At 46.0% G+C, this 13,443-nt stretch overlaps 1 protein-coding gene across 1 annotated transcript; it reads right to left on the reverse strand.

Annotated features, from left to right (window-relative positions):
- Positions 1-12,046: 12,046 nt before the first annotated feature.
- LOC119311837 (HMG-Y-related protein A-like) lies at positions 12,047-13,152 on the reverse strand. Its single transcript, XM_037587550.1, has 2 exons — positions 12,964-13,152; positions 12,047-12,812 (listed from the first exon to the last, which is right to left on the reverse strand). Exons 1-2 carry the CDS (start codon positions 13,012-13,014, stop codon positions 12,378-12,380), a joined length of 486 nt encoding a protein of 161 aa, XP_037443447.1. The 5' UTR covers positions 13,015-13,152; the 3' UTR covers positions 12,047-12,377.
- Between the last annotated feature and the right edge of the window lie 291 nt (positions 13,153-13,443).

The following is a 13,443-nucleotide window of genomic DNA, read 5'->3' on the forward strand; positions in this document are numbered from 1 at the left end:
TATACCCATATCTGCTCAAATCATCTGTGAAGGTGAGAAAATAACGATACCCGCCGCGAGCCTCAACATTCATTGGGCCACAAACATCAGTATGTATGATTTCCAACAAATCAGTTGCTCGCTCCATAGTTCCGGAGAACGGCGTTTTAGTCATCTTGCCCATAAGGCACGGTTCGCAAGTACCAAGTGATTCATAATCAAGTGATTCCAAAAGTCCATCGGTATGGAGTTTCTTCATGCGCTTTACACCGATATGACCCAAACGGCAGTGCCACAAATAAGTTGCACTATCATTATTAACTCTGCATCTTTTGGTTTCAACACTATGAATATGTGTATCACTACTATCGAGATTTAATAAAAATAGACCACTCTTCAAGGGTGCATGACCATAAAAGATATTACTCATATAAATAGAACAACCATTATTCTCTGATTTAAATGAATAACCGTATCGCATCAAACAAGATCCAGATATAATGTTCATGCTCAACGCTGGCACCAAATAACAATTATTCAGGTCTAAAACTAATCCCTAAGGTAGATGTAGAGGTAGCGTGCCGACCGCGATCACATCGACTTTGGAACCGTTTCCCACGCGCATCGTCACCTCGTCCTTGGCCAGTGCTCGCTTATTTCGTAGTCCCTGTTTCGAGTTGCAAATATTAGCAACAGAACCAGTATCAAATACCCAGGTGCTACTACGAGCTCTAGTTAGGTACACATCAATAACATGTATATCACATATACCTTTGTTCACTTTGCCATCCTTCTTATCCGCCAAATACTTGGGGCAGTTCCGCTTCCAGTGACCAGTCTGCTTGCAGTAGAAACACTCAGTTTCAGGCTTAGGTCCAGACTTGGGTTTCTTCTCTTGAGCAGCAACTTGCTTGTTGTTCTTCTTGAAGTTCCCCTTCTTCTTCCCTTTGCCCTTTTTCTTGAAACTAGTGGTCTTGTTGACCATCAACACTTGATGCTCCTTCTTGATTTCTACCTCCGCTGCTTTTAGCATTGCGAAGAGCTCGGGAATAGTCTTGTTCATCCCTTGCATATTATAGTTCATCACAAAGCTCTTGTAGCTTGGTGGCAGTGATTGGAGAATTCTGTCAATGACGCTATCATCCGGAAGATTAACTCCCAGTTGAATCAAGTGATTATTATACCCAGACATTTTGAGTATCTGTTCACTGACAGAACTATTCTCCTCCATCTTGCAGCTGTAGAACTTATTGGAGACTTCATATCTCTCAATCCGGGCATTTGCTTGAAATATTAACTTCAACTCCTGGAACATCTCATATGCTCCATGACGTTCAAAACGTCGTTGAAGACCCGGTTCTAAGCTGTAAAGCATGGCACACTGAACTATCGAGTAGTCATCAGCTTTGCTCTGCCAGACGTTCTTAACATCGTCAGTTGCATCAGCAGCAGGCCTGGCACCCAGCGGTGCTTCCAGGACGTAACTTTTCTGTGCAGCAATGAGGATAATCCTCAGGTTACGGACCCAGTCCGTGTAATTGCTACCATCATCTTTCAACTTTGCTTTCCCAAGGAACGCATTAAAATTCAACGGAACAACAGCACGAGCCATCTATCTACAAACAAACATAGACAAGCAAAATACTATCAGGTACTAAGTTCATGATAAATTCAAGTTCAATTAATCATATTACTTAAGAACTCCCACTTAGACAGACATCTCTCTAGTCATCTAAGTGATCACGTGATCCAAATCAACTAAACCATAACCGATCATCACGTGAGATGGAGTAGTTTTCAATGGTGAACATCACTATGTTGATCATATCTACTATATGATTCACGCTCGACCTTTCGGTCTCCGTGTTCCGAGGCCATATCTGCAGATGCTAGGCTCGTCAAGTTTAACCTGAGTATTCTGCGTGTGCAAAACTGGCTTGCACCCGTTGTAGATGGACGTAGAGCTTATCACACCCGATCATCACGTGGTGTCTGGGCACGACGAACTTTGGCAACGGTGCATACTCAGGGAGAACACTTCTTGATAATTTTTAGTGAGAGATCATCTTAAAATGCTACTGTCAATCAAAGCAAGAGAAGATGCATAAAGGATAAACATCACATGCAATCAATATAAGTGATATGATATGGCCATCATCATCTTGTGCTTGTGATCTCCATCTTCGAAGCACCGTCGTGATCACCATCGTCACCGGCGCGACACCTTGATCTCCATCGTAGCATCGTTGTCGTTACGCCATCTATTGCTTCTACGACTATCACTACCGCTTAGAGATAAAGTAAAGCAATTACAGGGCGTTTGCACTTCATACAATAAAGCGACAACCATATGGCTCCTGCCAGTTGCCGATAACTTTGGTTACAAAACATGATCATCTCATACAATAAAATATAGCATCACATCTTGACCATATCACATCACAACATGCCCTGCAAAAAACAAGTAGACGTCCTCTACTTTGTTGTTGCAAATTTTACGTGGCTGCTACGGGCTTTAGCAAGAATCGTTCTTTCCTACGCATAAAAACCACAACGATAGTTCATCAAGTTGGTGTTGTTTTAACCTTCGCAAGGACCGGGCGTAGCCACATTCGATTCAGCTAAAGTGAGAGAGACACACACCCGCCAGCCACCTTTAAGCACGAGTGCTCGTAACGGTGAAACCAGTCTCGCGTAAGCATACGCGTAATGTCGGTCCGGGCCGCTTCATCTCACAATACCGCCGAACCAAAGTATGACATGCTGGTAAGCAGTATGACTTGTATCGCCCACAACTCACTTGTGTTCTACTCGTGCATATAACATCAACGCATAAAACCAGGCTCAGATGCCACTGTTGGGGAACCTAGTAATTTCAAAAAAATTCCTACGCACACGCAAAATCATGGTGATGGCATAGCAACGAGAGGGGAGAGTGTTGTCCACGTACCCTCGTAGACCGTAAGCGGAAGCGTTAGCACAATGCGGTTGATGTAGTCTTACGTCTTCACGATCCGACCGATCCAAGCACCGAACGTACGGCACCTCCGAGTTCAGCACACGTTCAGCTCGATGACGATCCCCGGGCTCCGATCCAGCAAAGCTTCGGGGATGAGTTCCGTCAGCACGACGGCGTGGTGACAATGATGATGTTCTACCGGCACAGGGCTTCGCCTAAACTCCGCGACGATATGACCGAGGTGGAATATGGTGGAGGGGGGCACCGCACACGGCTAAGGAACGATCCGTAGATCAACTTGCGTGTCTATGGGGTGCCCCCTGCCCCCGTATATAAAGGAGGGAGGGGGAGGCCGGCCGGCCCTTGTTGGGCGCGCCAGGAGGAGGAGTCCTCCTCGTAGTAGGAGTAGGACTCCTCCTTTCCTACTCCTACTAGGAGGGGAAGGAACGGAGAGAGGAGGGGAAGGAAAGAGGGGGGCGCCGCCCCCCCTCCTAGTCCAATTTGGACCAGAGGGAGAGGGGGTGCACGGCCCTTCCTGGCCGCCCCTCTCTCTTCCCACCAAGGCCCATGTGGCCCATTAACTCTCCAGGAGGGGTTTCGGTAACCCTCCGGCACTCCGGTTTTCTCCGAAATCACCCGGAACACTTCTGGTGTCCGAATATAGTCGTCCAATATATCAATCTTTATGTCTCGACCATTTCAAGACTCCCCGTCATGTCCGTGATCACATACGAGACTCCGAACAAACTTCGGTACATCAAAACTTGTAAACTCATAATAAAACTGTCATCGTAACGTTAAGCGTGCGGACCCTACGGGTTCGAGAACTATGTAGACATGACCTAGAACGATTCTCGGTCAATAACCAATAGCGGAACCTGGATGCCCATATTGGTTCCTACATATTCTACGAAGATCTTTATCGGTCAAACCGCATAACAACATACGTTGTTCCCTTTGTCATCGGTATGTTACTTGCCTGGGATTTGATCGTCGGTATCCAATACCTAGTTCAATCTCGTTACCGGCAAGTCTATTTACTCGTTCTGTAACACATCATCTTATAACTAACTCATTAGTTACAATGCTTGCAAGGCTTAGGTGATGAGTATTACCGAGAGGGCCCAGAGATACCTCTCCGACAATTGGAGTGACAAAACGTAATCTCGAATTATGCCAACCCAACATGTACCTTCGGAAACACCTGTAGAGCACCTTTATAATCACCCAGTTACGTTGTGACGTTTGGTAGCACACAAAGTGTTCTTCCGGTAAACGGGAGTTGCACAATCTCATAGTTGTAGGAACTTTGTATAAGTCATGAAGAAAGCAATAGCAACATACTAAACGATCAAGTGCTAGGCTAACGGAATGGGTCATGTCAATCACATCATTCTCCTAATGATGTGATCCCATTAATAAAATGACAACACATGTCTATAGTTAGGAAACATAACCATCTTTGATTAATGAGCTAGTCAAGTAGAGGCATACTAGTGACTTTATGTTTGTCTATGTATTCACACGTGTATCATGTCCGGTTAATACAATTCTAGCATGAATAATAAACATTTATCATGATATGAGGAAATAAATAATAACTTTATTATTGCCTCTAGGGCATATTTCCTTCATATTCTTCTTTCGTAGTTGCGGATGCTTGCGAGAGGGGTTTATCATAAGTGGGAGGCTTGTCTAAGGAAGGGCAGCACCCAAGCACCGGTCCACCCACATATCAAATTATCAATGTAACAAATGTGAATCATATGAGCATGATGAAAACTAGCTTGACGACAATTCCCATGTGTCCTCGGGCGCGCTTTGCATTATAATAAGAGTTCGTCCAGGCTTACCTTTGCTATAAAAAGGATTGGGCCACCTTACTGCACCTTGTTTACTTTTATTACTTGTTACCCATTACGATTTATCTTATCACAAAACTATTTATTACCAATAATTTTAGTGCTTGCACAGAATACCTTGGTCAAAATACTTGTCATTTACTTCTACTCCTCATTGGGTTCGACACTCTTACTTATCGAAAGGACTACGATAGATCCCCTATACTTGTGGGTCATCATGCCATCATAAGAAAGCATTGTTGAACATCCAGACGGTCTTCTCTCAATTTTTTGGCAAATGGATGTGAAATCCTCTTTTTTGAGTCTGCTAGCACTTAGAGTAAGCCCCAAGTATGTAAATGGAAAGGACCCTCTCTTATATCCCAAAGAATTAAGGATCTGAATGAAACTCTCTCCCTGTACATTGATAGGAATCGTAATTGACTTGTGATAGTTAATATTTAGCCCAGTTTGATTAGCAAAATGTTTCAACAGATTGTTCACTTGCTCCACTTGTATTATGCTTGCAGGCAGGATTAGGATTGTGTCATATGCATATTGATTGACAGGGAAATCAGGTTTTGAGCTTGATTCAATTGAAGCTTGTATGATTCCTGTCTTCATTGCCTTATTCAGAATTGTCTGCAAGAAACCAGCAGCAAGAACAAAGATGAGAGGGGATAGAGGATCTACTTGTCTCACCCCTCTTTTGCAATGTAACTATTTGCATGTCACTCCATTCAAGAGCACAAAAGAAACCCCTAAAGAAAAAAATCATTTTGATCTACTGTCACATCCCTAGTTCTATTAATGCCTAGTGCTAGCATCTGGTGTTGCATCATGTTTAAATTTCAGTTAAACCTGAAATGGGGATTGCCTAAACCCTAGCATCTAAGGAATCCACTAGGTTCAACTAAAATATTCTCAGTGAATCCAAATGACTTTCAAAAATGTTCATCATTTCTGGAAAATGCTGGAAACATTAACCAGAGGTAGTGCACCTTTTCCCATGTCATATTTGGGCTCTGGATTAAATCATATGCTATTTGCAATTGGGCATTTAAATGTTATATAATAATTTAAATGCTCAATTAATTCTGAACTTAAGTGAGGGCTGTTGGGAATATTCCAAATAAAGCCCACAATTATTTTCAGGATTTTTGAAAATGTTTTGGTATTTAAAATAAAGCTCAGAAGTTACAGAAAAATAGAAAACAGAAAACAATTTAGAAGAGAGAGAGAGAACGCCTACCTGGGCCACTTACCTGGCCGGTCCACCTGGCAGGCCCAGCACTGTGCTGGACCATGCCAGCCAGCTGCTTCGTCCTTGCCAGGCAGGCACAGAGGTGACGCCGGCGAGCACGAGCTCGCCACGACGCCACCTGCTTGACGCCAGTGCCCCTGGACACCTGGGTGATCTCCACGTCGTGCCCCGAACCCCCTGGACACCTCACTCGCTCTCCTGCCTCTCTCCCTCGCTCTCCCGCACCATGGCCGACGCCACCGCAGCCGCACCGTCGCCGTAGTCGCGCTCTCCGTCGTCCCTGTGCCGTGCCACCATGTCCAGAAGCTCGGTCGCCCTCCTCTCCTTCGAGCAAGCCGAGCCCCGAGCGCTCGCTTGCCCCGAAGCCTCTGCACCGACCTCGCCCGTCTCCGTCACCGCCGAAGATCCCCTTTGCCGTCACCGCCGCAACAGTTCGTCCCCGACCTTGCCGTCAACTTCGTTGCAACCGTTGTGAGCCTAGCTATCTCCCCATCCTCCCCGTTCCCTCTCTCGAGCCCCGTAGCGACTGCACGTAGCTCACCCGCACGCGCCGCCGCGGAGCTCGTCGCCGACGAGGCTCCGGCCACCCAACGGCCGCGCCACCTTGTCCACTAGCCCTAACGCACCCCCAGGAGCTCAACGCCCTAACCCACGCGCCTCGCCGTGCCCCTTAGCGACGAGTCCGAGCTCACCCGAGCTCCGGTCGCCGCCAAACTCATCGCCGGCGATGTTTTCGGCAACCCCGAGCCCAACCACCACCACCAAACACTGCGGCTTGCTCCCAGCTACGCGTAGACACTCCCCGCTGCCCATTTGGCCGCCGAAACACGAAATTGCACTCCCACCGCCGCGTCTGGCCTCGCCGGCGGGTTTGACCCGTTGACCTTTACCGGGTGGGCCCAGGTTGACTCCCCTGAGTATATGACAAGTGCCCCCCCCCCCTCTGCTAATTAACTCAGTTTAGAACTAACTAAGTTTAGTTAGTTTAACTGACTGTTAACACGCGGGACCCACTGGTCAGGTTGACCTGGACATATGTTGACTCGCTTACGTCATGCTGACATCAGGCTGACGCAGTAATGCTTTTCTGGATTTTAAATAAATCTATTTGATTTATTTAATTCCAGAAAATGTCCAAGACTTCTAAAAATCATATAAAATCAACCGTAGCTCCAAATGAAATAAATTATATATGAAAAATGATCAGAAAAATCCAATCTATCCATCTGTACCATTTTCATGCATGTTGGAACAACTTAAAGTTGCTGTTTAGGACAATTCAATTAGTTGGCATTTAAGAAAGCACATATGGAGTTTGAATTTGAACCTAGTGTTCAAACCAACTCCATTTAACTTGTTGCTAGTTGCATTAGGCCAATCAACAGCATATTGCCATGTCATGTTCATGCATCATATTGTGCATTGCATTGATTGTGTTTCCTTCTGTATTATCGGTATTTGTTCCCTTTCGATAGATGTGATACCGACGATGAGATCGATGACACTGATGAAGAGCTATACTATCTTCAGAAGTGCCAGGCAAGCAAAACCCCCTTGTTCATTCCGATACAATCCTACTCTCTCGCTCCTGCTCGACTTTACTGCATTAGGACAACAACGATTCATTTGTTACTTGATGCGGTAGCTGAACCCCTTTATCCTCTGCATGACCTGTCATTGCCACAGTAAATAGATGAAACCCACTAGCATGAGTAGGAGTTGTTTGAGCCCTGTTGTGCCTACTCATTCATGTTTGTTTGTCATGCCTGCTACTGCTTAGAGTTGAGTCAGGTCTGATTCATCGGGGATGAATCAGAGGTGTGTGAACATGTCCTACTATGTATGAGCTAAGTGTGTGAACACGATTTGGTAAAGGTATTGATGAGAGGCCATGTAGGAGTACATGGTGGGTTGTCTCATTGAAGCCGTCCTTAGGAACTGAGTTCTGTGTTTGTGATCCATGAAACAACTACTACCATGCATTGGGCCCTGAAATATGACCCCGCTCGACTTCTTAATCACCCTTGTCCTCTGTCCAGGAGTTGCAAGTAGTTTCTGGTGTTTGTAGTATGCTGGAGGTCGTGGGCAGCGCTGACCCGAGGGGTGGGCTGTGATGTGGTAGGCACGTGGCCGGGTATACCGGGCGCCCGTTTGGTGTCATGGAACCCTGTACACATCATTCGGGGCCGTATGTGGAAACCTCGGTCGGACTCCCTGCGGATGGAACCTGAATAGGCGATAAACCTGGACTAGAGACTTGAGTGTTTAGGTAGGTCGTGGTCTACACCCACGTTGGCTTTCGCTTGAAGTCTGCCGAGCACATGTCGTGTGCAGACGCTAAGTGGTGGAAACATGTATGAAGAAGTACACCCCTGCAGGGTTAACATCATCTATTCGAATAGCCGTGTCCGCGGTAAAGGACTTCTGGGTTGCCTATAACAGTTCATAGACAAGTGAAAGTGGATACTTTAAAATGCGCAAGATAAGCGTGAGTGCTATGGATGGCGTTCTCGTAGGGGGACGGGAGTGGATCCATAGTGGTGTATTGGTTGGTGAATATGTGGACTCGTGTGCGCCACCTCAAAGAGTTGCTTGCAGTCGTAGTTCAGGACAGCCACCGAGTCAAAGCTGGCTTGCTGCAGTTAAACCCCACCATCCCTTTGTTGATAATGATGCATATGTAGATAGTTCTGATGTAAGTCTTGTTGGGTACATTTGTACTCACGTTTGCCTATTTTATGTTTTTGCAGAGAGACTTCAGTCTCACTAGTAGTTCCACGTGGACTTCGACGTTTAGCTTGTTACCTCAGCTACGATCTTGTGCCCTCGGTAGGATCTGGTAGTTAGTCAGGCTTCTCAGCCTTTTCCATTTGTAGATGTCTGTACTCAGACATGTTAAGCTTCCACTTGTGCTTTGACTTGAATGCTCTGAGTGTTGGGTCATGAGACCCATGTTTGTAATATCTCGCTCCTCGGAGCCTATTGAATAAAATACTTGAGTTGTAGAGCCTTGTTGTGATGCCATGTTGTATTTGCACATATCGAGCATATTGTGTGTATGTTATTCAAATGCTTGGTATGTGTGGGATCTGACTATCTAGTTGTTTATCCTTAGTGGCCTCTCTTACCGGGAAATGTCTCCTAGTGCTTCCACTGAGCCTTGGTAGCTTGCTACTGCTCCGGAACACTTAGGCTGGTCGGCATGTGTCCTTCTTCGTTCATGTGTCTGTCCCTTCGGGGAAATGTCACGCGATGAATACCGGAGTCCTGTTAGCCCCTACAGCTCGGTTCACCGGAGTCCTGCTATCCCAGTGCTACAGCCTGGATTCACTTGCTGATGACCGACACGTTCGATGCTGGGTCATGGATACCTGTCCCTGTAAGTTTGTTCCACTTTGGGTTCACGACTAGCCATGTCAGCCCGGGTTCTTTGTCATATGGATGCTAGCGGCACTATCATATACGTGAGCCAAAAGGCGCAAACGGTCCCGGGCCAGGTAAGGTGGCACCCGTGGGAATACCGTGCGTGAGGCCGCAAAGTGATATGATGTGTTACATGCTAGATCGGTGTGACTTAGGATCGGGGTCCTGACATCTACATAATCCATCTATCTCCAAAACCTCTTGCCTTAAGGATTTCCAAAATTGTGGTATCTTCAATCATGCCAAATGCCTTTTCAAAGTCTAGCTTTAATAACACCATGGCCTTTTGGATTGCTGGCATTGATGAATATATCCAAAGGCCCATGCCAGGTAGTCTTGGATGTATCTATTCTTTAGAAATCCATATTGGTTAGTGTGGACTAACTTGAGCATCATTTGCTAACAACTTTCTGATAATTTTTATTGTGCAGTTTAGCAATGAAATGGGCCTTAAATCTGCAGGTTGTTGAGGGTTATCTATCTTTGGCACCAAAGTGATAAATGATCCATTGATAGATTGGAGATTAATAGAGCCTTGATAGAAATCTCCGGTGAGAGTATATAAGTCATATGCAATGATGCTCCATCAGGCTTTAATGAAGTTCCCATTAAAGTCGTCATGGCCAGGGGCTTTGTTTGAAGGAAGCTCTTTAATAACACTGTCAATCTCCTCTTTTGAGAAAGGAATTTCCAATTTAGACAAAGAAACGTCAGCTGGTAACAAATCTGGGAGAGGGAAAAATTCTCAATTGTTCCCATTCTACCTTTAAAATCTCTCCATAGGATGGCAGCTTTAGCCTGATGGTCTGTGTGCTCATTTAGGTTTTCATCTTGTAACTTTGTAAGAACTGAATTTGATTGTGTTTGTACTTAATTGTTGACTTATCTTGAAATAAATTAGTGTTCTCATCTCCAAACTTGACCCATCTTATAGTTGCTCTTTGCTTCCAATAGGCATTCTGATGTGAGACGAGATTGAACAAATGATCTTTGAGGATATTTCTTCCATTCCATCCCTCAATAGAAAGAGGTATATATTCTTCCAAAGTGTCAAACAGTGGGATTTGATCATTAGATCTTTTGATGAGCATGGCCAGTTGTGAAATATTCTCTGCCCATATTTTGAGACCCTTCCTTAATCTTTTGAATTTTGCAGTAATTCTCTTAGCACTATTAACCTCATTCACCCCTTGATCACAAATAGATTTTCATATGTTGCCTTGAATACATTGTAATAACAAATCTTGTGGCATACATGTTTTACACCTGGTTTAACAGATGTTCTCGGGTATTTCCCTTTAGCTATATCAATATCAATGTACTAATGATTTACTTTTGTGGTTGACATTGCAAAAAAATCATTGTTGAAAAATAGTAATAATTATGTTTCAAATTCCATTGATTAGCGTTCTTTCCAATTTACAAAGTTGCAACTAGCTTGAAATGATACCCATATATTTCTATGATAATTATGATTTGCGGATAGATTTAGTGTACCCAAGGAGACAATATATACTTGCTTTTAGCATGCCTTCTTCTATGCTAATTCATGGTACAAATAAATCAAGAAGGCATTCCAATCCTAATAGTTGCACATGTGTTTAGTTTTTCAAGGGATCTGCCACATCATATTATCAGTAATTCCTGCGGATTTTTTTTTTCATGTATTGCTTACTTGGTGGAGTAGTCAGTGTTGATTGCAGAAGCTATGGGGCCATGCCGAGCAGCGCAAGGCTTGAAACAACTGTAAAATGTTAATGACATTTTATAAAAGTTTATTCCCATATTTTTGACATAGAAAGGACAATGACACCATTTCATGAATGTGGTACCATAGGGAAACCATCTTTGACATTCATATATTTATTTCTGCGTCGGGGATTGTCACCCAGGGCACATGGCAGATGCCTCATCTCATTTTGGTGGTGTAAGTTATGGTTTTTATTTCTCATTACTTTGTAATATAAAAAATGGTTTGAAGATAAAACAATGATATATTGTTGCAGCCTATTTCAGATAACCTGTCTGCCGCTCTTATAGTGTATATGACTCATTTTTCCCCAGTTATTCTGATACTAGTAATTTTCTCAGTTATTCTGATGGTCCGTACCTTCCACAGTGTGCCATTGTATGCCCAACCTTATATCGACCATGTATTTTGGTTCGTGTTTTATCTATAAAGCAGGACAAGAGCTTGTTTCGTAGATAAATGGGGTTGTCTCTAAGATGGAGTCAAACGAGCATGTTGCCTGCTGCGATCATTGCTCAAGATTGTGTTGTGGTACTCGACTGACAGTGACTAGATTGGACGAGAGGGCGCTTGAAGGAGATACCATCCCTCAAACTGACTTAAAACACGCCAGGTACCAGGCCAGCGAGTTGCAGACACCAGTTCGTCATAGGAGGATCAAGGGTACAGTCCCAGCCCATCACAGCCATTCTGCAGCCGCCTCCTTGACAAAATGGAAGAGATCATTACTGACGAATCTTAACAGGCTCGATCACAACAACTTCTACCAAGGACAGCTGCTAGTACCACTACCAACTAGTCAATGGAGCAGATACCTGGTACAGCAAACTGAGGAGGACATGAACACCATGACTAATCAACACAGTTAATCCATCCACCGATTGTACAAATAGATCCACATTTGCTGAACAATCAGCACACTCAACATCCTAATCAACCTCAGGTTACAACAATGGCGGTAGCGCTACGACCACGACAGCAATGGCGACGACGACACATTAAACCCTCCTAATCACGACACGGCGATCCCGGCAATTAAGTACCACTACAACTAAAGAGAGCGACCGACAATTATTAAGCACTACAGAACAAGATTAACCAACCAGCACCCGGGTGATCCAGAGAAACCGACAGCCGCGCCCAGGTGGAGCGGAGGACGAGTCAGGCCGCCGCCGGCTCGGCGGGGCGTGCCTTGGGCGGACGGCCGCGGCCGCGCTTGGCGGATCCGTCGACGGCAGGGGTAGGAGCGGTCTTGGCCTTCTTGGGCGGATTGGCAGCTTCGGCCTCAGGATCCTTGGGCTTGGTCGGGCGTCCGCGGGGGCGCGGGGAGGCGGGCTTGGGCGGCGCGTTGGGGTCAATGGGCTTGCGCGGGCGGCCGCGGCCCCGCTTGGGCGGGGCGTCCGGCGCGTCGGTGCGGAAGTAGTTGTTCTTGAGGAAGAGGAGCTGGCCGGTCTCCTTCATGCGCACCAGATGCGCCGTCAGCAGCGCCGCGTGCTCCTTGGGGAGGTCGCCGTACTTGCCCTCGATGTGCTTGGAGATGGCGGACTTGTTCGACCCGTTCTTGTCGTTGAGCGCCGCGATGGCCGCCAGTATCATCTGAACTCGTCCAAAAAAACACAGATCAACGTAAGAAATCCATCTCCGGCACCACCTCAACCCAACAAAATGTAAATCTTGGCAACCACCGTCGAACCAAAGGCAGAAACAAATACTACAACGCCGCAAGAAACGGCGGCTCGGGTAGTACCTCGGGATAGGACGGGAGCGTGGCCGGCTTGGCGGCCTCCTCGGCGGCCATGGCGAAGCGGCGGGGACGAGGACGGGAAAGGGAGGAGAGGTGGGGAATTTTTCTTCCCGAGAGGAGGTCTGCGGCGGCTGCGTGCGAGCGGAGAGAGTTGGATCGGAGTACTCCGGATAAGAACTGAAGAGGAGTGAGCGAGAGTGAGATGGATGGATCGCATGGTGGCGATGGTAACGAGGATGGACGGATGAGATTGCTCCGGCTGGCCTAATCGGACGGTAGAGGATGGGAGCACACGGATCGGTGACCTGGCGAGTCAGGAGTTCTTTATGCGTGGTCATGTGTGCAGCTGCCTTTTTTGTTTTTTTGTAGAAAGTGCGCCTGTTTTTTCTTTTTTTGCGAGTGAAGTGCGCCTGGTTTTTGGTGAAAGGCAAGCTGTTCAAAAGATCCACACGTCTTGTGCTGGCCATTTGCTACCAACACTCA

Source organism: Triticum dicoccoides, chromosome 5B (genome assembly GCF_002162155.2).
Source record: "Triticum dicoccoides isolate Atlit2015 ecotype Zavitan chromosome 5B, WEW_v2.0, whole genome shotgun sequence".
Taxonomy (NCBI): Eukaryota; Viridiplantae; Streptophyta; class Magnoliopsida; order Poales; family Poaceae; genus Triticum; species Triticum dicoccoides.